At 36.9% G+C, this 24,000-nt stretch overlaps 4 protein-coding genes and 1 long non-coding RNA gene across 12 annotated transcripts in view; 2 read left to right on the top strand and 3 right to left on the bottom strand.

Moving 5' to 3' along the window:
• The window catches only part of LOC107726007 (carbohydrate sulfotransferase 11), a 45,580-nt gene extending 42,016 nt beyond the window's left edge, over positions 1–3,564 (bottom strand). Inside the window, exon 1 of one of the 2 annotated variants that reach the window (XM_016535460.1) lies at positions 3,316–3,564. In XM_016535460.1, the coding sequence (XP_016390946.1) occupies positions 3,316–3,454 (139 nt within the window). In that variant the 5' untranslated portion in view covers positions 3,455–3,564. Of the gene's footprint in view, positions 1–3,300 lie in introns of both variants that reach the window. The other variant, XM_016535459.1, reaches the window with a different exon arrangement.
• A 2,788-nt stretch (positions 3,565–6,352) lies between these two features.
• On the top strand, positions 6,353–9,187 carry LOC107725951 (nuclear transcription factor Y subunit beta). Of its 4 annotated transcripts, none has more exons than XM_016535384.1 (7): positions 6,353–6,450; positions 7,317–7,407; positions 7,527–7,660; positions 7,844–8,041; positions 8,270–8,348; positions 8,514–8,593; positions 8,726–9,187. In XM_016535384.1, the coding sequence occupies exons 2-7, from the start codon at positions 7,317–7,319 to the stop codon at positions 8,756–8,758; spliced, it is 615 nt and encodes a 204-aa protein (XP_016390870.1). In that variant the 5' UTR covers positions 6,353–6,450; the 3' UTR covers positions 8,759–9,187. The 4 variants fall into 4 exon arrangements, with proteins under 4 accessions (XP_016390870.1, XP_016390872.1, XP_016390871.1 ...); XM_016535386.1 differs by having other exon boundaries at positions 6,357–6,450; positions 7,303–7,407; XM_016535385.1 differs by lacking the exon at positions 6,353–6,450 and adding an exon at positions 6,457–6,604.
• Positions 9,188–9,717: 530 nt separating this feature from the next.
• Positions 9,718–16,483, bottom strand: LOC107726060 (host cell factor 2). Of its 3 annotated transcripts, none has more exons than XR_001638215.1 (17): positions 16,233–16,483; positions 15,765–15,913; positions 15,493–15,653; positions 15,200–15,408; positions 15,021–15,105; positions 13,914–14,020; positions 13,586–13,813; positions 13,322–13,513; positions 13,154–13,191; positions 13,007–13,064; positions 12,773–12,850; positions 12,659–12,690; positions 12,441–12,572; positions 12,160–12,345; positions 11,795–12,086; positions 9,883–10,617; positions 9,718–9,837 (listed from the first exon to the last, which is right to left on the bottom strand). XR_001638215.1 is itself a non-coding variant. In XM_016535536.1 (16 exons), the coding sequence occupies exons 1-16, from the start codon at positions 16,390–16,392 to the stop codon at positions 10,538–10,540; spliced, it is 2,187 nt and encodes a 728-aa protein (XP_016391022.1). In that variant the 5' UTR covers positions 16,393–16,483; the 3' UTR covers positions 9,718–10,537. The 3 variants fall into 3 exon arrangements, 1 of the variants encoding a protein (XP_016391022.1); XR_001638216.1 differs by having other exon boundaries at positions 13,037–13,064; XM_016535536.1 differs by having other exon boundaries at positions 9,718–10,617.
• LOC107726061 (uncharacterized) lies at positions 15,812–21,820 on the top strand. Its single transcript, XR_001638217.1, has 3 exons — positions 15,812–15,868; positions 20,431–20,491; positions 21,795–21,820. It is a non-coding gene; the product is annotated as an uncharacterized LOC107726061 (long non-coding RNA).
• A 242-nt stretch (positions 21,821–22,062) lies between these two features.
• The window catches only part of avpr1ab (arginine vasopressin receptor 1Ab), a 4,488-nt gene continuing 2,550 nt past the window's right edge, over positions 22,063–24,000 (bottom strand). For both annotated transcript variants that reach the window (XM_016535388.1, XM_016535389.1), the window contains exon 3: positions 22,063–22,986. In XM_016535388.1, coding sequence (XP_016390874.1) covers positions 22,658–22,986 — 329 coding nt within the window. In that variant the 3' untranslated portion in view covers positions 22,063–22,657. The remainder of the gene's footprint in view (positions 22,987–24,000) is intronic.

Raw genomic sequence — 24,000 nt, 5'->3', positions numbered from 1 at the left:
GTACACCCCCAAAACAAAATCAAGACTTTGTAAAAGAGCATAATAGGACCCCTTTAAGAATAGCTAATATTAAAATAATAAGTGATTTAAATTATGAAGAAAATATTGTCTTTTTGCTCTATTTTGCAAAAATACATTTTTACAGTAATTTACTGGCATCCAGCTGCCAGTAAGTTACTGTAAAATTTACAGCAACCTATTTACAGTGTAAGCTCTCAGGAAGAACCGGGATTCTTTGGTCTGCTGGTCTGGGTCCTCGTCCCGGCCCTGAGTAACCAACCCTTAAGGAATGTTGAGCTCCCTGCAGACATTCCTTATCTCTTCTCTCCTAAGACAATTCATTTTGGTTCCTTTCCAGCCCATATTTCCTTCTATCTCTACAATCCTGCCCAGAGGAAAACTGTGGCGCTCAGAAGTTGTTCTTATCAAGAGTTCTCAGTTATTCTTCATTTCATAACTTTTTCTCAAATGTTTCTTTTAGAATTCTTCAGGAGAAATAAAAATAGAGACATAAAAAGTGCTATAAAAAGTGGATAGCGTGGCTCAGATAACTTTAACATAGAGAAATGTGATGAGAAATCTCTGGCTTTTGATTTTGTATATTGACATATCAGAACACAGACTTTTATTTTTAGAACATATCTGAGATATTAAATAAATATTCCAGGTTCAGATGCTGATTACCACAGAAGAAAAGAGGATTTAAAATGAAATGTAAAGCTTATCATATTATAATAGCACTTAAGATTATTTTTTCTGTTGAAACGTTTGTTTATTTGAGCTATAGAGCTGTTTATATCATTATTTTTTAGTCATTTTGAAACAACATTCACATTATTCACAATAAAATCATGTTAGTGTGCATATTGTATTAGGTCTCATGACTGTGCTATTGAAAGAGAAAGTATTTAGTTGTTTACAAATTGTAACCAATCACCGCAACCCAGCTTTTGGCATTTGCTTCTCTTTCTCTGATCATCATAAACACACTGAAGCATTACGTCAGCCCGTCATTCAACTGCTCAGGTCCACTTGAGGCGCTTTCCAGTGTGTGTGTGTGTGTGTGTGTGTGTCTCGTGCTGTGCCAGTGTGTTCTCGGGGTATGTTTGTAGGCTAGAGTGCATAATCAGGTCACACATGGGGGGAGGAAAGGAGAAAAGAGGTGGCCATAGACACACACACACACACACACAAACAGAAGAGGAAACTGAAACACCTGTCAAGCCAAAGCGGCGCATAAGGGAGGCTGTTATATTAGACATTGTTCATAAGCATGTGGGATGCACAGATGCGTTTAGAAACAGCTGCTCGTACCACCATGCAAAAAATGCCCGTACATCCCAACAGACCATGGGATGCCGTTGCACCCCAGTGATGCTTTGAAAAACTTTGAATTGAAGGAATAGAGCAGCCAAATATTCAAATTTGCTCAAAATTTACATGAATAGGTAAATGTAGGTGAGTTTGTTTCTTCATTGGAGCAGATTTGGAGATTTGCTTTAGCATTTGCTCACCAATAGATCCTCTGCAGTGAATGGGTGCTGTCAGAATGAGAGTCCAAACTGCTGATAAAGACATCATAATAATCCACAAGTTATCCACAAGACTCCAGTCCATCAATTAATGTCTTGTGAAGCAAAAAAGCTGCGTGTTTGTAAGAAACAAATCCATCATTATGGTGGTTTAACCTTAAACCATTGGTTCTAGCAAAAATACCAGTCCATAATCCATAACGGTTCATCCACTGAAAACCCCCTGTTGTCCTCTCGTATTAAAATCCACCAACATATTTGTTTAGAAATGTTCCCGACTGTTTTCACTTGTAAACGGTGCTTGATCTGTGCATATTTCTCTCCTGATTCATACACCAATATTTCATTGGATACAATACTCATATTTTAGTCAGAAGCAATGGTTTGAATTTAAGAACGTCTTATTGATGGAACTCATGTTGACTTCTTGTGGATTATTGCGATGTTTTTATCAGCCGTTTGGACTCTCATTCTGACGGCACCCATTCACTGCAGAGTGATGCAATACTGATTTTTTCCAAATCTGTTCTTATGAAGAAACAAACTCTTGCATGGCTCGAGGGTTAGCAAGATTTCTGCAACCATTCATTTTTGGTGAACTATTCCTTGAAATCAATAAAACACAAGAGGCCGTGTGTCACAGTGTGCACTTTTGATCTTCTCTGAAATATCCTGTGCAGATGTGGAAGATATCATGAAGTGTTCATGAACTCATCAGTTTCTCGGTCTTGTTTCAGCATCCCCTCTGTGTAAGACGATGATGACATGGGCATTCCAGCGGACTGCTGAGAACCTTCACATGCCGGTGGCGCTGATGACTCACCGTTTCCAGAGACATTCCACCGTGCCGGTGACCACAGCGGTTACTCTCTACTGCACTACTACACAAGTTTCATTGTCCTTATCTGGATCTTCCATCTGCAGCACATGGGAATTCCCCAAAAAACAGATGACATGCTACATGCTCTGGTCAAGATGAACCAAACCGGCGAGCAGGACAATGAAAAAGTCTAACAGACAGGCGTAATTATACCTCCTACATCATCCATCAATACAATTTCCAGATGTGCTCTAGTCTATGCACAATGTATGTGGAGTTCCAGTGGATTTAGACAAAGATAGATAGATATAGAACTTTTAAATTGTAGCTACTTTGAAAAAGCCTAAATAAGTAGGCCTAGGCTACTTTTACACAGATAGATAAGATAGATAGATAGATAGGAAATTGCTCAACCAGTAAAGCACACAATATCTACACAATACAAGAATATTGCGCTCTATTCAGCGATATATTTCCTCCGTTATGGAATTATGCTCGTCCACTTTACTTAATTTTCAATTTCACAACAGTATAAGTAACAGTAATGAACAGAAGCAGCAGGGCGAATGTATGTCAACTTAATTGTGTGTCAGTATTGATGTATGAATGTTTGCACAGCGTGTTTGATATACAGTGACTCTACTGTACCGGCTACCGGAGACAATGACCGTCCCTCCACAACACTAAACAACGAGCTCTACCCATTGTGTTTTATACAAGTAAAATATTAAAAATACATAAAACTGGACGTCATTATGTGAGTTTTGATGTGAGTCAGTACATCATTCACTCTCGCTGCTGCTGATTGATGCGCTCCTTCAAACAGCTCATTGATTATTAATAGCATTCTTCCACACTAAATCACCATGTCACAGGCTACAAAAGGGAATAAAAGAGCATCTCAAATCGATTAAAAGCCTTTAGGATGAAACCACCACGAAGTCCTACCTGGTTGGAACATACTTTGGAAATAGAAGATGACCAGAATAAAAGATCCTAAACAAGTGGCCAGCACCATCCGGCAGATCCTACTCATCCTCATGAGGTCCAGTAATGTCTGTTTCATGGCTGGGCACGGAGAGACGGAGGGACGGAGCCCCATACAGCGGGTCTGTGTTTGATACTGATGCCGCCTGCGTCCGTGTCTCAAAGATCTCAGCGCAGCTCCCTGGAGTGCACTACCTTCCTCCGCACACTAGGCTACAGCGGCGAAACTCCGCCCCCTCTCGCCGCGCGGTGAATGAGCGCGCCCACACTGTAAACATGCTTTCATCTCTATCTTATAACAGCATCTTTCTTTCCATTTGACTTGTCCCAATACTTTTTCTGGCATTTCTGTTCGCTTTTTACGAGTTTTCAAAGTGGCAGTTATAATTTACTACATCTGCAATTGAATTCAAAGAGGTCAAAAAGTCAATTTTAAGTTGCTTTAAAAAATAAAGCCAGCGTTGCAATTAAACTGAAGCTTTTTACTTAGTGGTTTAACATTTTTGCAGTACATACCACTTATATCCAGTGTTGGGAGTAACGCATTAAAAAGTAATAATATTACAGTAGTATATTACTTTTTGCTGTAACGCAGTAATATAACGCATTACTAATCAAATTTGGGTAATATTATTACTCGTTACAATCTCAGTAACGCAAGTTACAACAACATATTTTAACTCAAAATTAAGTGGTGAATTTACTAACACCTTTTAACCTAAACTACAACGTAACATTAATGTAGACCTACATACCGGTATCTAAATATGATTTCATATATTTTATGCTATATAGACCTACCACATTACCCTCCACTGGATGTATAATGAGCAGCAATAAACTACATTTTGGCATTTTATAATATGTCAATGTGAATATTGCATATGTGAAAAAGTATAAAATTCCCCATAGTAATCACAGTTAATTATTGTAGCTATTGTTCTTATTGTAAATCTGATTCAAACAACATGGAAAGGTTTATTTATTTATTTATTTATGTATTTATTTATGTGTTTATTTATTTGTTTGTTCATTCATACATGTATTTATTTAATACAATTGCATTTTAGCTGAAACATTATTATTATTCATTTATACATTGTACATTGTATATAATATAAACTACACACACACACACACACACACACATACAATATATATATATATATATGCATATCTACATGTACACTAATAATTCATATTAATATATACATTGTACTTTGTATGTTATAGAAATTACATGCACATATAAACATAATATTATTATTAATACTAACCATTTATATATTGTACTTTGTATATAATAGAAACTAGGCTACATGCATTTATAAACAAAAATAAAATAACATTGTAATAAGAAAAGAAGTAGCTTTCAGTTATTATTTATTCATTTATTTATTTAATAAAATTGCATGTTATCTGAAAGTATTATTTTTATTATTATTATTATTACAACTAATAATAAATAAAAATAATAATAAATAAAATAAAATAAAAATTGTAATAAAATGACAGGAAATTACAAAAACCTTTAAGTTAAAGCTAATCAAGTCAAAAGGCATAGTAAATATGTGATTAAATTTATAATTTATAATGTATAATAAACCAAGTCATTTGAGAAGAGTTTGTGGCAATTCCAAATTGAAAATTAAGTCTTAATTCATATGGCTATAAACTGCCACAACATTTCCTCCTCAAGAAGCAGTCGCTAATATAATTATGCATTCACGGTCCACAGCATTCAATGCTGACTGAAGCAGAAACGTTTAAAATGCATGAGTGATTTTTCATTCTGGACCTGCTGATTAGAGGCACTTTCTGAGGTGTCCATTCCCAAGAGGAAGCTCTCAGGGAATTAGGCCAGAATTACAAGGTCATGGTGTTGATGTCTACTGAGACCCTGTGAGGGGAAGCGAGGAGAGCTTTTACTGTACAGCGAGGAATTACAGCATAAAAAGTATGCTGGGAAACTCCTGGAAAATGCAGTTATTTGTGGCTGGCCTGTGACTGTAAGTGTAGCTTTTTTGCCAGTTTAGACAAAATATACAGCCAGGACAGGGGTGAAATACTGTTATATTTTATTTGACTGTAAGCAATTAGTTAAAGCCATTACTGTACACACTAATGAGGAAATAACAGTGCCTTAAGTACTAAAATGCATTAAACATAATTCTCTTTTCCCTCCACTCAGGTCAGGCATGAGCATGTCAGGGTTTTGTAATTATATTTTAATATTTCAGAGCTGGCTGCGATTAAACTGCTACTCTTAGGAAAGGTTTGCTTCTTTGTACAAGCATCTGGTATCACAAGCAGTCAGAAGTTAGTAAAAATAAAAATAATATAATTTTTTTCCACTTTAATTAGTTCTTTAGGTGCAAACTACACACATTTATTTTACTTCAAAAAACTTTCAAAAATAATTAAAGAGACAAAACCATATCATCCACCCACATTCAAAGAAGAGCATTTAGTTACTTTTTCACTTCACTGTGCAACATATGTTTGCCATCACTTTGAACATATGGCACTTTTAAAGTAATGAAGCATCACCATAGGTGCATTATTCACTCATGAAGAAAAAAGTAAAAATATGAAGAACATAATACAGAAAAAAAAGGAACGTTTTCACAGTTGGCGATGATAAACAAAGACTGCATTTGAATGTGAAATTCACCTCATTCAGTTCTTTTGTCAAGCTGAGCTCCAGCACCAGTAATATTTACCTGAGACATGAAAAAAAGGAAGGAAAGGGAAATAAGAGGAAGTTAGAGGGAAGTGTGTATAGGATTTCCACCTATTTCCATCAAATTAATTTATATGATAATTACCCATGTAGGCCTATAGGCCTACATACGTAATGAGTATGGATCATGTAATCAAACCAAATGAAGGGAACATGATGAAAAAACAACGTTTTAATGATTAAGGTCAATAAAAACGATTTGCACTAGATAAAGGGAACATAGAAATGTCGTTAAATGCAACCTCTTCTAATATTCACAATCTCATTTCCAGCGCGCCCCCTGGTGACCAACATACACGCGTTCACAAACTGTCTCGCGCAGCTTCATTTCCGGCGTCCAATCAAGTTGCAGCGCGAGAGCGAGTCAGGTTTGTAATGGCTCCGGTCAAATGATCCGCTTCAGCGGTAATTCTCGTGTTTAACGGATAGAAAGGCCGATACCGGCAGGTTTTTACAGGTTTTACCAGGCCGAAGCAGCCGTTAAATACAGGAAGTCTTAAAAGAATGAATGTTTGAGGATGGGTAAGGGATTATTTGAGTGGAGAAATGGATGCTATATCCCACGCGAGGCCCCGAAGCCACATTTAACCACATTTAATAAACAGCAACTGTAATTATAAAGGAAGACAGTTAATTTATGGTTAAAGTTTACAAATTGTTCATAAATGAGATATTTCCCTATGTTAAATGTGTGTAATTTGTTAACTTGAGCTGGGACGATGCTAACCTGCTAGCTGACTATCAAAACAAAGGCTGCCAGAAATACATACAAATAATTATAGGACCAGTTATTATCGATATTAATAACATATAAAAAAGCCACGAACATATTTATTGCGTATTTATTTTATTATTTGCATTTTAAAAAATATCTTTTCTAGCTGTTTAATCTAGCTTGTCTAATAAACCTGGCATTGTTTATTACGATTTTTGTTGGTTCTTTGACGAATTGCTGTTTGTTCCTCTTTTGTAAGTGTACTTTTTGTTCCTCTTTTGTAAGTGTACTTTTTGTTTCTCTTTGGATAAAAGCGTCTGCTAAATTCGTAAATGTTTTATAAATATTGTACATATGGTTATAAATTAATATGGTTATTCAGTATTATTATTAATAATGCTTTTTATGCTCTGGAGAGTTTTGTAGTTGTCGTGGGTCATGAGTGAATATTTTTGCTCATTATAAAGCTGTAATTGGAATGAATGTTTTAACCCCCATTGTCCTGTTTGTGTTTTTTAGATGGACGGAGACAGCACCACAGATACCACTCAGTTAGGAATAACTGGAGAGTATATGACAGGAGGGACATATGTCTTGCAGACCCAGGATGGTATGGTCATGATGTCACCATAAATCATTATTCTGTGATAGAGATAGTGAACAAAGTTTTATTACGAGTCAAGTAGCAGCAGTTTGTCCATTGTCATGTTTTTTTTTTTTTTTTGGCAGATGATGGGGATGAAAGTTTCAATGACCATGAGGATGGCAACGGCAGTAAAGACCATTTCCGAGAGCAGGACATCTACCTTCCCATCGCAAATGTTGCCCGCATCATGAAGAATGCCATCCCACAGACTGGAAAGGTAATATTAGAGAATTTTAAAATTGTTTCCAGGTATGGAGAACTCGTAATAACAACAAATAAAAACTCTTGTTTTCAATATATTTTATTAGCTTGAATTTGTCCTTTTGGAGTGCATCTATATAAATCCTAATCTTATGTAGAAGTAACCTCGATCGCTTCTGTTTTCTCTTTTCAAACACAGATAGCAAAGGATGCAAAAGAGTGTGTGCAGGAGTGTGTGAGCGAGTTCATAAGCTTTATCACATCTGAGGCCAGCGAGCGATGCCATCAAGAGAAACGCAAGACCATAAACGGAGAGGACATCTTGTTTGCTATGTCCACTCTGGGTTTTGACATGTACGTGGAGCCGCTTAAACTCTACCTGCAGAAGTTCAGAGAGGTATTATTCACTCACTCACATATGCTAAATTAATAAATACATTTCAGATCATGGTCTAAAAACATCAATATAAAGGATCTTTGAGAGAGACATATCGCCTGCACTTTTGAAATAGAAAATTGCAGAATGTGATTTTTAGAAAAGCAATACCTGCATGTGTCATCATGAATATCATTTTTAGAGCACAAATTGTGGTTAGATGTGAAGTAACATATTCATATTTCCAAGGCAATGAAGGGTGAGAAAGGCATCACTCCGGTTACAGTCAGCGAAGGCCTTGGAGAAGAGCTTACAGATGACAGTTTCAGTAAGTGCAATCTCTTTCATTCATATAGCTTATATATTCTTGTGCCTTGTTCAGAAAATTTAATGCAATCGAAAAATACAGCACTATTCTCTTGCTTATTTATAGCTTTTAGTGCCTTAAAGGGTTTACATAATGAATTAATGTTGTGTTACTTTGAACTTACAGCTGGTCAGTTGCCTGCAGGACTGATCACTGCTGATGGCCAGCAACAGAATGTGATGGTATATACCACCTCATACCAGCAGGTTAGTATGTAAACCAGCACATGTTAAACTACAGATATATGACTGAAGATTCCTGATGACACTGAACCATTTACTGTTGTAAGATTTTAGTTATGCTCACTATTTAAATCTCTTTTTTTTATGATCCTTTAGATCCCTGGCATTCAACAGATACAATTCTCATGACCGAAGACCGGCCCGACTTATATCTAGTAGCCTGTCCAGTGTCCAGACAGACTTATCTCTTGCCTTGCAAAGTTTTCAGGTCAGTGCTGGAAGACCAAGAGATGCCTGGTTACCAGAGCAGGAACAAAAGTGCCTGCTGCCAGGAGGCTGATTTGATCTTAAGTGATGTCTTGTAATTCATTCAGTATTATATTTAGGCCAGTTTGTTTTGAATGGTCGGCTTGGTACAGGCCGAACCAAATTATGACTTTTTTTGGGCGGGGGGGGCGGTTCCTTGTATTTAATCATTTTTAAAGTTTGGGATGGGGCAGTGGCAAGATAGAAAGGCCATATTGACAATTTACATTCCCAGAATCAAGGGAATTTTCATTTGATTTGACGTTTGGTCTTAATTAACCTATTGAACTGACATTGTTATGCTGATTCTTTGAATAAAAAAAGTGATCTTTCTTTGTTTGAATGATGTTTAAAGTATGTCTTAAAAATCACCCATGAATATTACAAAATAAGCTGATGAAAATAGTCAAGATCAAAATTAATTTGAACAAATGTATGCCTGGTCATAACAGCGTTTCCAACTAAACTTTATTGCAATACATTTTTTAGTAAATTTTTGTCCACACAAGAAGACCATTATGGGAGTGTACATCAAAAAATGTTCTATTTGTGACTGAAATGTTGTGGAACAAATGTGTAAAAAAAAAAAAAGTAGTTACAAAGAAATTCCAAGATTGTCAAAGATTATTTTGCAATCAAGAAAAAGGTTGTAGAAATGTTTTTAAGAGCTCGGTTAAAAATAGCACTGTCTGTGTAATTAATACTCTTTGTAGTTCTCTAGGTTAGTGACATGCTAATGGAACATTAATACATATATAATCGCTAATGTAATGTAACTGCATAAGCGATTCTACAAATGGAATATTAAAAATCCCCCAGTAGACAGATTATACTAATTTGTGCAGGGTAAATGTGTATTACTGTTTAATTAATGCACTGAATATTTAACCCAAATTGCAGAATTTACGCTTTTATGGCAAAATGTAGGATGTCCTAGTAGTCGTTTTTGTAATGTAACAAAACTAAATAATTTCCTGAATTGTTCTATAACTTATTCTATATAAAACAGCATTGTAATTTTGTACAGTAATAAGGCACAGGAGAACGTTTTCTCCAGTTAAGTCTTTTTAAGAGTAAGAATTGGACAGCTTTTGGGAAAAAAAATAACGCAATCAAAATTGAGCTCAGTCCAATGAAAAAAACAGAAATGAAGGGAGCTCTGGTGGAGCGGTTTATGTTCCAACTACTGTCAATTATGCAGTTCCTAAAAGTACAGGAGCCTATTTTAAGAAACATACATGCAGTTTAAGATATGGGGAAGTAGCTCGTTTTCCACTAATGCGTGAATAAATTTTGCTCACAAAAACCATAGTAGGGATTTGGAGGTATAAAAAAAAAGTGTTGCCTGTGACTACAACAATCCATAATAAAAATAAATTTATGAACTCAGTATTAAAAGTGTTAACGAAATATGTACATTTTACAGGGATAATGACCTTTTTGACTGATACTGATAAACCTAAAGCTTACAGTATAAACGATACCATGACATTAAAAGGCAATCAAAATATAGAAAAACAGTGAACTGAGATCAGTCAATAGAAGAGTTCATTTAAAATGTCAAAAGGCGTTGTGGAATAATAAAGAGAGTGAACTGCAGTCCTGAAGTATTAGAGCTTTGGCAGTCAGTGCAGCAGCTTGCGACCCATCAGGGGTGAGAGTTCATCTGCAGGTTGTGTCAGGCTCTGCTGCTGGAGGACTGGAGTCTGCCTGCGTCACTGACGATTTCACTTTACTCGCAACTGTAGGACGACATATAAAGCAGTTAGGACCAGACTGTATATTGCATTGATATTATATTGCGGTGTACATTAATGTTCAGAAGTTATGAATATTTGATAAGAAATGAAGATTTTTATTTTACATGAAATTGATCAAAAGTGACAGTAAGGGCATTTATAATGTTACAAAATATTTCTTTTTTTTTTAAAGATACTGTTCTTTTGAACTTTCTATTCATCAAATTAACCTGAAAAAATGTATTGCAGTTATCTGCTGATTAATAAATATTAAGTTTTCAACAGTAATAATAAGAAATGATTCTTGAGCACTAAATCAGCATATTAGAATGATTTCTGAAGGATCATGTGACACTTAAGGCTGGAGTGATGATGCTGAAAATTCAGCTTTGCCATCACATTTTAAAATATATTATTTTAAATTCTAATAATATTTCACAATATTGTTTTTACTGTATTTTTGGTCAAATACTTGACCAATAAACATCAGCAGCATCAACAATGCCATAATAAAGGTAAGTTTTTTTTAATTTCTTTAATTATTGAAATTATGATTGGTTTGTGTAGCACGGTATTTAGAAGTGCCCACGATAACAATATCGTGCATATTCATTACCGTGATATATGGCATTACCGAATACCAGCACAAGTCTACCCTGGACCACAAAACCAGTCATAAAGATCAATTTTTTTAAATTGAGATTTATACATCATCTGAAAGCTGATAATATAATCATCTGAAAGCTGATAATTTAATCTGAAATAAATAAGCTTTCAATTGATGTATGGTTTGTTAGGATAGGACAATATTTGGCTGAGATACAACTATTTGAAAATCTGGAATCTAAGGATACAAAAAAAAAAAAATAGAGAAAATCAACTTTAAAGTTGTCAAAATTAAGTCCTTAGCAATGCATATTACTAATCAAAAATTAGGTTTTGATATATTTACAGTAGGAAATTTACAAAATATCTTCATGGAACATGATCTTTACTTAATATCCGAATGATTTTTGGCATAAATGAAAAATCGGTAATTTTTGAACCATACAATGTACTGTTGGCTATTGCTACAAATATACCCGTGCTACTCATGACTGGTTTTGTGCTCCAGGGTCACAAATGAGGATTTGATGAGGATACACATTAATGAGTCAAAGCTTTAGAAGTTTTTGCACACCTTGCAGCCAGCGGATCTGAGTGGCCGGACCGTAGCCCTGCTCGTTCTTGGCAGCGATACGGAAGACGACAGCAGGCCGTGCAGAGCAGTCGATGTGCGCGTTGCTCAGCTGGCTTTCGCTGACTGTGCATGAGGTCTTGGTACCACAGTAGATTCGGATGAAGGCCAGCTCGCCAGGTCTCTCCACGCTGTTCCCTCGACTCTTCCTCACAGCCAAGTACATGGAATACTCTGTGATCTTCCCCGACGGAGAGGTGGGAGGCTCCCAGGTGATATGCACTGAATCTTTATCCTGAAATCATAACATAGCATCTAAACGTCTTTGAACGCAAAATGTTTGTCATCACTGAGAAGACTGATTGTACCTTGGTGATTTTTACAGCAGATGGCGCTCCAGGAAATCCAAGCTGGCAGGTTTTAAACTCGCTGACGGGACTGAAGTTGCCCAGGCCACGGCTGTTCAGTCCGGCCACCCGGAATTTATATGTGACTCCTGAGGCCAATTCCTGCTTCTCACGATCCTTAAAACAATGAGGACCCGGCAACTCCCACTGTCGGACAGAAAGTGGTGACGTAAAACGCACTGTCACAACTGGAACCCATTACAATTAGGTGTGGTAGTATCAAACCAATAACACAGACAAACCTCACTGTCAGATGGGTTTCGACCAAACAGGGTCGATGCCATGTCACCTTCCTCAGAAGGCAGGAAGTAGTGTGTAACCTCACAATACAGTGTTTTAAACACACCCACATCAAACCACACAGAGTCCTCAGACTGTAAGGGCAAAGGGAGAAAATGTGTCAAGTGTTTTTAGGAGCTTTATACCTATATAAATACAGAAACACACTGTAACACCCTACCTGTTGGGATGGTATCGGAGAAATGTCTCGTTCTGTGAATGATAATATAAATAGTAAGAAAGGAAAACTACAGTAACAATTGATCAATTTTCAACAGGAAGTGTGTGCTCTTACCTTTCTGGCACTGAGATGTACTATTCAGCTTACCAGCCTTATTCATGTTTGATGGCATCACGGAAACACCTTCTTGATCTTTGATTATGCACATTAAAAATACATCATCAGGTATATATGTGACTGAACCACTTTGTAACACAGAAAGACTAAAAGAAAGAATGCAAGAGTGGAAATAAACATGCGTATTAAACTACATATCAGAAGCAGTGTTCACTTTTCTACCATTGTCACCTTTAGGCCGGACGTCTGTCCCTTTCTCACCTAGTTCTTTTGGCCTCAGAATGCTTTCCTGAAATGAGAAAGGCCCTGTGAGATTAATAAAAAATATAATATATAAAAAGTCATATATGAAATACACTAAAAATGCAGAAATCTGACCTGTGAAGAAGATTCTTTTTCTCCTCTTGGCTGGGAGTCTAGACAGAAAATGTATATAAATTATACATATTTACATATTAATAACAGTTATTTAAATTATAAATAATGTACACAGGGTTCTTACACCTTTTCCAATATTAAATTTGAGCACAAAACAACTTGTAATACCTATTTGTACAGATTCCTTTCTGTCTCCAGTGTCTGATGGTGTGGACTGTGGTTCAGTAGAAGCGGACTGAGATGTGATTGGCTGCAGTTGAAGCAAATAACATTCAGCTGCAGGTAAGGGCCGCCAGGCGACATGCAGCATATTAATTGTAGACTTCACAAGGAACACTGCACCAGGAGTGGAAGGCTTCTCTACACACAACAAATCAGAACTTGATGATTTAAATGTTCAGATGTAAACTTTGTTGATTTAATATCACTCACCTGTTTCAAGGTACCACAGATCTTTGCAGCACACCTGGTAGTTATTGTACTTTTTGTATCCATCTCGCCCACTCCAGACATACAGACGAGTGCCGACGGTTACTGCGCAGTGTCCAGCTCGTGCTTTCGGCCAGTGTGCATTACCCTGTTCCTGTTCGTTCAACTGTACATCTGAAGCCAATCCCTGCTGCTGTTCTTCTGGTGTCAAGTCATGCCATGTCATTGTGTCTACAGTAAGCAAACCATACCAAGAGAAAACGCGTAATGATAATAAAGCAATTTTTGAGATTATCTAGCTGCAAGAACAATGTAATATTCATGATCATACCAAGGTTTAGCATGGAAAGAGAGTTGGTGCAGACCCACTTGACTCCATCGGCAGCGAGTGCGTCCTCTGCCTCTCCAACGGGAACCCAGCCTCCAAACACATATAACCTACAACAAGAAGATAAAGAAGTCAGTGGGAGGTAAAATAATATAAAAGACATTGGAACAACTGTTCTGACAGTAGAACATCTTGACTTTATTGAAAAGCGAAATTGAGAGAGGAAATGGACAATGGAGCTGTTCAGTCATGATGTCAATATCTAGGCAAACCCAAGAGGCTAATTCACCCCTAATGGATTTCTAATGGGTTTTCAGAATAGTGGTTTTGTCAACATTATATGAGGAGCCTCTGTCATTTCTCAAATGGGAATTTTGAAACCATTGTGACAAAAACTGCTTTTTGCTGAATGACATCCAATACTTGTTTCTTACGAATTTTGCGGTGCTGATTTCAGAAATAGTGCCTGTTTTGTTATAGAATGTCACACTTTTTCACAAAACATGATTGGCTTTTTGTAGCATTTTTGGTTTCGACAACAATTTTGTATTATCCACAGAAGAACTGCCATAAAGACATGATTCCTATTTTCCTCAGGTTACAATTATTTGTTCAATTTTCACACATATAAATGATTTATGTACATCTTTAGGTGATTTACTACATCCAAACAGCAGAAAACAGAAAATGATGTTAATTTTTATTATGCATAAACTGTTATGTAAAGTTACTTAACATTAAATGGAGTATTTGAACATATTTCTTTAATCCTATGCATATTGTAAGTTAAATTATACATTTTGAATATTTTTTGTTATTTAAACATGACATTTGACTGCACTGAGTGCATTAAAGTTGATACATATAATATGACAAATCATTCTTGCTGTGTAAAAAAAAACTACATGATGGAAGGTTTTTATTGATATTTTTGAACTCAGCATCATCAAATTAGGTAATAGAATTAGATAATAGTAGGTCTTTTTGCAAATCTGCAGTATTTATTTTATTTTTTTTAAGATACTGGGCTTTGTTATCTTTCCCGTTTTAGGACCACAAACTGAACAGCTTCCTACAGTAAATCAAAAAAGAAACGGGCTACGGCTTTACTTGTTTCCAATCACATTGGAGGTGTGCAGACTCCTGGGTAGCGGCAGTTGACCTCTGATTAGAGGTAATGTCCAAGTCATAGTCTCTGAAATGAATGAAAACATAAGCTTGAACTAATATAAAAAGAGATAGAGGTCATACAAGCTCTGTTATTCTGATGAATATGAACAAGGCCTTACCGATGTCTAGTTGCCACAAATCATTCAGTCTGTGCCCACACATGCCCCCAAATATGTACAGCTTTGGGCCACTCCCGCCCTTGCCACAGTACACCACAGAACTATGGGATTCCCTGGCTGACGGACCTCCACCTTTGGTTTCAGGGATGTTCCAGCCTTTAACCCCAGACTGGACCTGCAGCTCCAGCTCATAGAAGTCATCTAAATACCTGCATAGAGACACAAATAAACATCATGTGAGTATGTATGTGTTTTTGCGTTTGACAACCATAAATGCATGTAAATATGCACACCGTGGTATATTGCCATTTGGGTCTTCACTGTCATTGGCCATTCCACCAAAAAGATAACACTTATTAGCGTGAAGAGTGAAGCTGTGGCCAATCCGTGGGCAAGGAAGTGATGCGTTCCTCGGTGGGCGGGGCTTCAGTTTCTTCCACAACCATCGACTGGCCTAAAAGAACAGATATGAAATCATAGCCCTGGCCTCCTAAAGCTGTGTACTACCATCATGAACTATTAATGCTTTTATGTAGGTATCAACTGAGCTACATTAAGTGCTCACCTGCAGTTCATAGAGGCTGTTGGTATACTGTCCGAATTCAACCATCCCTCCAAACACCAGGATCCGTGTGCCTTCACAAACAAAGCCATGAGCGGCACAACCAGGTGGGATATCACCTCTCACTGCTGGCAGGAACCACTGCCTAGTCACTGAAATATATGGTTTAGAACTTTCATTAATGAAAGATTGTGTACATCAGCATTAAATATTAATTTCTAACTATTTTAATGTACAAAAACCAGTCGGCTTTAATGAATATGAAAACATAACAGAGTTTAGTAGCATTTCTAACTATTTTCATGTAACGTTATATTATTAACCAATGATTTGTTTACAGTAATCCATCAGTGCATTTATTGCTGGGTACTACATGCAATCTGAAGTCACGTCTCTATATGAGTTTTTATAAATGATACATCCATTGTACTATGTAGTATTAATGCAGTTGGTGTCCATTTAGTGCCCTACCTGAGTTATAAACATGCAGATTGGTCGCTATTCCCTCGTTTCCACCTCCAAACACAACCACCAGCTCTCGTATAGACACGGCCCGGTGCCCGTGCCTCGCCCTCGGAACAGGTCCAGCGTAAGACCGCACTCTTTTCCATTTGGGACCCTTATTAATCATAATAGGTTATTTCACATAGGTTTGATTTTGCACAATTGCTTTCGAGTAAAGGCGGACTGCATACAAACAGTTCTTTGCGCTTCCCCGTGCGTGAAAACGTCTCTGTGATTGGCTCAACGCCTGTCACGTGACCTAAAGGCGACGCACTTTCGACAAATCAGCCGTTTGTAGTTCTTAGGCCCCCCTCCCCTTTTTTTTTTTTTTTTTTTTTTTTTAGCAAATACAGAAATTAAGCGCCGGGGACAGTAAAAGCAATTCATTACATTAAAATAATAGGATAGATGCATATCACGAGGAAAAAAACTTAATGTGTAAATGTGTGCTGTAGACAAAGAAATTAAAGTTAAAAAGAAATGCTATACTGATGCAGATGCATATTATACAGATGCATATTATAAAGTTCTTATTATAATTATAATTATAAATTATATTAAATATGAAATATTGTTTTAAAAATATAGTAGTGCATTCATGGAGACAAAACAAAAAATATAAAAATAAATGATTACATTTTAAATATTTAAATACAGTATACTTTATACATTACAACATGAATGTTCTCTTTTAGTATAGCAAGTGAGTGCTGTTGAGATTAAACAAATTAATTAAATAAAATATTATTTGAATTCTAATAATTATGAATGTGCAACTGGTAGGGTAGATTTTGTACAATGTGAAAATTTCTAGTATGGTTGCTATCAGTGGCGATGTCCTTAATATTTATTTTCAACCAACAACCTAAAGATAAAATTTCAGAGGCATCAAAACGGCAGAAGATTCATCTACTGTCCATGAACTGTGTTTAAGTTGTAATATCTTATGTGAAACCTAGAGGTCAGCAAAAGTCTATGAGGATTTGGGGTTTTCAGCGGCATAGCAAATGAGGAATGATTTTACAGACATACCATAAACGCTAGACGTTATGGTAGGGTGACCATACGTGCAGGGCCGCATTAAGACCGCACTGGGCCCCGGGGCTATGACTTACTATCTGATCTCTTATAGCCTAACACATGCTTTATCTTTAACTATTAACATTCATTTAAGACACAAATAACAGCGTTTACGAGGATACTCGCAAAGACGGGCATTTTGACACATAACTGTGTATTTGACCGTTTAAGCACAAGGAGCGAAAGTTTAGTCAGTAATACGAGCAGGTATCAGGTAGAAATCAGGTAGAAAGCGTTTTAACGCACGCATTTACCAGAATGAATTATGCCCCGCAGCGTAATGAACAGTATAAACCATTTGTTTTAAAACCTGCTTAAAACGCCTTGAAATGATAAGCTTAGACTACATCATGACGCGCTTCAATCAACGATTGATATATTTCTACCGGATTATCTCCCAACCCTTAAATGAATATAGTTTGTTCAAACACAAAAACAATATAAATCCAGTTAATAATCAAACTAACCTCAAATCTGTGTGGACGATGACACTGTTTTTATCTGCTCCGTGTGCCCGGTTCACTTGCTGTTCCAGCAACTTCCACTCCATCATCAGCTTTAGTAAAAGAACCTGATAGCTGTCATGTTTTTTATGTTGTTTGTATTTGAAGTTTTTCGTTTTTTGAGCCCCTCTCTCTTTTAGATTTGCTGACATTTTTACTTATTGAATGTTGTTCTTTGCGCGACCATTTCCAGATTACTCCAGAACAAAGTGAAGAGAGGTGAATGCAGACATACTGGGCAGCAATCACCTGATAGATACGTGCGCATATCGTTCAAAAGTAAAATATAGAATAAATGCATTTGATTGGTAAACCAAATTCAGACTTTACGTTTCAATCCGGTAATGCATGGAATTTGTCCAAAGCTCAACTAAATAACAGCGCTAATAAGTGGGGGGCGAGGTGGCTTTGGCGATCGGCGCTCCAGTCAATCTACTCCACAGCCAATCACGGGCCCCCAACCCCCAACTTGCTCGGGCCTCGGGGCTTCAGCCCCGCCTAGCCCAATGGTTAAAACGACCCTGCATACGTGCCATTTTCCCAGGACGCGTCCTGGCCAGGATTTCTATATTGCCTAAAATATCTAGGTTTTGGCTTTGTTTGCGTGTGCAGACCGATCGGTGTATGACATCAAAATACTATACAGACGGTTATGCTTTCGAAACGCTCTCGAGGTACTTTGATGTCATACACTGATCGGTCTGAGCCGCACTGCTTTTATGTCGAACACACCTAATATGTTCGCGTAATTGCATCGCTTTGATCGTAGATCCCACCTTCTCACACGCCATGATTGGTCCATTATGTACAATGCTTGCATGTTATTGGTCAAACTACTTTTCGATCATTACCTTCAGCAAGCATGAAAACAAAGCCGAAACAAATCCTGGCCAGGACGCGTCCTGGGAAAATGGCACGTATGGCCACCCTACGTTATGGTTCATAATTGGTTTAGCTAGATTCACTCAAAACTATGTAATCTTCAATGAAGTTGAAGAAGTCAAAAATGTTGAATGTATGTGCAAGTTATTAGTATTAAAGTTCCCCTTCCCAAATGATTTTATCTGTGACATGCAGATGTGCACATGCAAGAACACATTTGAGGCCTTTTAACAAAAGTGTTTTAAATTGAAATGGCATTTGTTTGGTGGTGCAAGGCAATTGTTCCATGATGTATTAGTAAATCCATACTTAAAGTTATATGAGAAATATAGGGCATTATACCTTCAGAGTTAAGTTACATTTGGAGTAAAATATGGTTTGACTGTCATAATTGAAAAACCACTTCATCTATAAATTACATTGAAAAAGAACAATGGGTTTACTGTGGTAAGTGGCCAGCTCTTCTCTGAGGTGATGACAGCTTACGTTTCCTTCACTGATTTTAGAGAGAAAACATTTATTGAAAGATGGATAGAGAACAAGCTGTCAGCTAGTCCTTACATAACAATATCTTTTGAATGAAAAGAGAGAGCAACAGAAGTTTTTGCGAATGACAATAAAGAAACAAAGACAAAGTTAAATAAACTGCTATTCAATAATGTAGAAATAATGTGTGTCACAGCAAAACAGGCATTCAGCAGATGAGGAATGGAGGATACACACAGATATATTCCAGGATAAACGGAGAGATTGGAGTCTGTGGAAAATAAACAAGGAGATGGCGATGCTTAATTTCAAAGTAGGAGAAAGAATGATGTCACTTGCAGGGGGTTGCCAGAGCGAGAAAGGAATGAAGCGAGGGATGCCGGAAGAGAAAAATTGCTGTAGAAGAGTTTAAACATAATTTCACTGTTTCTCAGTATTCGCTACATGGAATTCCAATTAAAAAAAAAAAAAGAATGATTTAATGACCAGATTGTGTCTAAAATGTTTGTTGTTTAAGACTGGCCCCTTGTAGTGTCACAATATTACTGTGTTGTGGCTGGATTGTAGCATTTCACGAAAAAAGCAGAGAAATCATGAGAGGGAAACAGGTTGAGTGGGTGAGATGTGGAGATGTGAGGTGAAGAAGATGCAGGCAGCTGGAGATGAAGCCATAGGAGGGATGTACAGTATGTGAGATGTACAGATATGTGAAGTTGAGCTTGTTCTCGTCATCTTTGAGCTTGGCAGGAGAGCTTCCAGTAGTCAAGCTGCATGATAAAAAGTTGTTCTATTTTGGATTCTCCCCCATTAACCCTAAAGCTAAACTTCCTTTCTTAAACAATGCGCTTTCCTTCCTGGCAACCTTGCAAAATAATGTAACATATTGTTTAGGTTGGAGCCAAGCTATAGAAAAACAATGCGTTCATGCAAACTGATTGTGTTTAAAATAAGTAACATTCTTTGATATCCTTGAAACACTCATTTAGTGTTGTCTATGGAACAATGGTTCGCCATTGTAAATGAAGTACTGAACACGTTTTTGTTTACTTTTATACATTTTCTGTGGTAATTAACAGCCTGTCAGAGATGCTTAAACCATATTCCTTTAAACCAAGATTCCAATCCTTGATACAGTGGACATTCTAGAATCAATCTGAAGAGAGAAAGTTTCATCATCTACTTCACCTGAACTTATCTAACCTTTCTTTATTCAGGGGCATGTGAGGACAAGGTAACTGCTGCGGTCCCAATTACACCAGCAAGCTGACAGACCTGGTAAGACCAGAGAACTGTTTGAAGTGTTTGAAGAGATATTATTAATGAAATACTCCATAAAAAGTCCTCCTCCACTCTATAATTAAAGGTGATGAACATCCAGAAGGGTGATTTCGTTACATTGCATAAATCATTTTTGGTTCCTCAAAGAATCTTTCAGTCAAAGGCTCTGAAAAGAATATTCTAAAGAACATTTTTCCATTATAAAGAACATTCCATGAATGTTAAAGGTTCATTGTGAAATGATACCCCGGTTCAATTTGTTTGTGTTTTGTATGTGTCTCTGCGCTTGTTTTAGTGGAACCTCCCTCCTGGCTCTCTGTTATATTTTCAATGTCTTTGAAAGTCCAAAAGGCCCTTGCCTTTATTAGATTTGCTGCCTCAAAAACTAAGAACCTTTCCTGTTTGACTCATTGACAAGGCAGGCCTTACCCGTCCACAACATTTAGTGTCAATTGGGTTTGAATCCTATAATAAAACGCTGATTGCTTGCCAGTGGTGTTCGGGTCTGAGGATGAAACCGGCATTATGTGACGAGGTTTGTTCGAATCCTGGCTTAGCCAGAACGTACCTTTTGATAAGACTGGGATTGGCAGATTGGAGCCACTGGGGTTTTAATTTTAAGCAGATAAGGGAAAGCTGTGGGAGATGAAGGGAGTTTAAATGTAACCTGAACTGAGATTGAAGCAGATGTAAAGGATCACCTGTGTGAACTATAGAAGACTTGTATTCATACATCCACTAAATCACCTTGAGAGCAGTTGGTGAAATAATCAATGCAATAACAATTCAGAAATGTGAAGTTAGTTCTGAGAAAAACTCAGCAATATTTGGTTGCAGATACTACTTGGTTTGAGTATTTTATAGCGAATTATGCAGTGCATTTAAGGGCGGAAGATTTACTTTGTAATAAGAGTGTGTTCTGGTCCCACGTTATGCAACCAAGATTGCAGACATTGGTCAGCAGTGGAAAATTACTCCCACAGCTCACCGAGCCGGTAAAAAAAAGCTTACGTTTATATTCCATCCTTCTTTGATCTCAGTGCCATTATTACTAATATAATACGTTTGAATCTGGAAGAGACCTGTCAATCAAACATATATTGAGCCTGTGTATTATAAGAATGATGAATAATTTCACTGGAGAAAGCAATATTATGGATAGAGGACTCGTAGCCGGAAACAACATTTTGAAGTTATAAACATCTTAATTTGTTTATTATAAGATTTTTACTTCACAAGATGTTAGTTGATGGACTGGATTTGTGTGGATTACTTGTGGATTTTTGTGATGTTTTATCAGCTGTTTGGACTCTCATTCTGGCGGCACCCATTCACTGCAAAGGATCCATTGGTGAGCAAGTGATGCTACATTTGATCAAATCTTTTGATGCAGAAACAAACTCAACATCTTGGATGGCCTGCAGGTGAGTACATTTTCATTTTTAACCAAACTGGACACACAAATTGTTTATAACTGACATGTTTTATTTGTTGAGATATTTTTATATATTTACATGTCTTGAGATGTATTCTTTTTTTTTTCTCTTTGAAACAACAAAATGCCAGTTTTCATACACATACATTTTTATATTTGCATAAACAGTTTGCCAAACACCAGACAAGCTGTTTCAGTTTTAGTCATTTTGCTCAGTTAAAGTTTGACACGACCAATACAAGACAGAGCTCAAGTTATACACCAGTGCTAAAATAACATTTTGTTTAGTCAGTCATAACACAATACACTCTTTTACTCCCACCTAGTCAAAAAGAGCTTCATGATATCGGTGTAAACAAATAAGACACACGTCAGCTCAAGAAATGAAGCTGAAGTTCTCACCAATATTAAAACACAAAACTGAAGTCACAGACTTTAGTCGTAAATAGAAAGTGCAACGTGACATAATGTGCTGTAAAATAAATGCATTTTTAGAAAACCAAAAATCATTCAATGTAGATTACGAGACAATCAAAATCTCATTCACCATGAATATTTCATATTTTTAGAGTAAGCAACCTACATAAGCAGAAAATGAGCAGACTCTCACCACACAACTTATCTTTTAAAACCGTATCATTAGATGTAATTTTTTTTATTTTCATTCTTCTTTATTTATCCCCATCTGGCTCCTAGGACTCCACTGGAACGCTCTGGCTTGATTTGCGCTAACAGTCAAGTTGCAAACACTGACTGGATTTGCGGGAATAGTCTAGCCCTAAAGACTGACTGGACTTTCGGGAGTTGCATGGGTCTTTCCAAGAGTCGAACCCATCTTTGGTCCGGACAGCAGCCAGCTTGGTCAGAAGGGTGTTCCTCCGGATGCTGCTGTCCGAGTCCACTTTGTGTAACGTGTTTTGGGGTTTGTTCCAGCAGGGGAAACAGGCTAAGAAGTCATAGAGGAGGTGTCCGCTGAAGAGCATGTAGATCCACGGGTTACAGCAGCTGTTGAGACTCGCCAGCAGGGCAGAGAGGGTCACCGCTGCATTTTCAGAATCTGAAAAAGAGAAGGATTGAGTGATGTAGCCTTGGGGTTAAAGATTTGGGCTGATAACTGAAAGTTTGCAGGTTAAAACATTGCAAAAAGTTGATACGTTTTTGCTGCATTGAGCAGTAGCATCTACTTGAACTACAATCTGTTTTGACTCGCATGATAATCAAAATAGTAGATTGGATTTCTTGTTTCTGAAAATCATTTGCTTTATTTGTCTTTGCACAGTAGGTTTGTGTTCTGATTATACGTTCCCCTGTTTTTCAAGCTTAAATCAATTATAGATAGATCAATATGCCCTGTCAGCCTTATGAAATGTTGACAAAGTATTACGTTGTGTAATCAATGATTTTTCATTCCATGGTGCACAAGTATGTCTCAAGATTGGAAGACAAACTTCCAATAAGGCAATATTAGTTTTATATAATGAAGCATTAGGCAACTGCACAGTATATATATATATATATATATATACACTGATAGTAATGAAAAACAGTAATACAACCTCTTGAATACTGTAATCTCAAAGGAATGCTAATGGAATTCAGAAAAGAATCCTCTGAGAGACAGATAAGATCTTCCTGGATAAACTGAAGTTCTGATCTGGAAAATACATTGAATGGAATCCAGTATGATCTTTGGTTCTTTGTTGTTTGGTCTTTTTAGGAGTGGTTCCTAATTATTATAGAAATTACATTAGCATTTTCATCAGCAAGGAAATTAAAACCATGCCTGATGCTTGCAATTACATCTTATTACTAGTATTGTGAATATTGCCAGAATTAGGGCGAATATATTGGGCTTGAAATAAAACCGATGAAAAAGATTAGGTTGTCTTGTATTGTTTTATTATTTATTTATTTTTCATATACATTTAGGTTTCCAAAAGTTTTCAGTAACTACAAAATAAGATAAGTTACTCAGGGAGTGCGAAATAAATTCGCGTACGGAAATCGCATTTGCGCGAGGACCATAGCACCAGCTGCCGGATTGTTTTCTTATGTACGGTAAATAGAAATA

This window comes from Sinocyclocheilus rhinocerous, unplaced genomic scaffold (assembly GCF_001515625.1).
Source record: "Sinocyclocheilus rhinocerous isolate Xijiao unplaced genomic scaffold, SAMN03320098_v1.1 scaffold395, whole genome shotgun sequence".
Taxonomy (NCBI): Eukaryota; Metazoa; Chordata; class Actinopteri; order Cypriniformes; family Cyprinidae; genus Sinocyclocheilus; species Sinocyclocheilus rhinocerous.
The sequence above is the reverse complement of the archived record's forward strand: the minus strand, read 5'-3'. Positions and strand labels throughout refer to the sequence as shown.

Bases quoted from the DNA above. Each gene is read 5' to 3' on its own strand.
- LOC107725951 (XM_016535384.1), top strand. From the start codon at position 7,317: ATGGACGGAGACAGCACCACAGATACCACTCAGTTAGGAATAACTGGA. The intron at 7,408-7,526 runs GTATGGTCATGA...TTTTTTTGGCAG, and splicing joins TGTCTTGCAGACCCAGGATG to ATGATGGGGATGAAAGTTTC. The intron at 8,349-8,513 runs GTAAGTGCAATC...TTGAACTTACAG, and splicing joins GCTTACAGATGACAGTTTCA to CTGGTCAGTTGCCTGCAGGA.
- LOC107726060 (XM_016535536.1), bottom strand. From the start codon at position 16,392: ATGATTAATAAGGGTCCCAAATGGAAAAGAGTGCGGTCTTACGCTGGA. The intron at 15,914-16,232 runs GTAGGGCACTAA...CATATATTTCAG, and splicing joins TCTGCATGTTTATAACTCAG to TGACTAGGCAGTGGTTCCTG. The intron at 10,618-11,794 runs GTGTGCAAAAAC...GTCGTCCTACAG, and splicing joins TCAGATCCGCTGGCTGCAAG to TTGCGAGTAAAGTGAAATCG.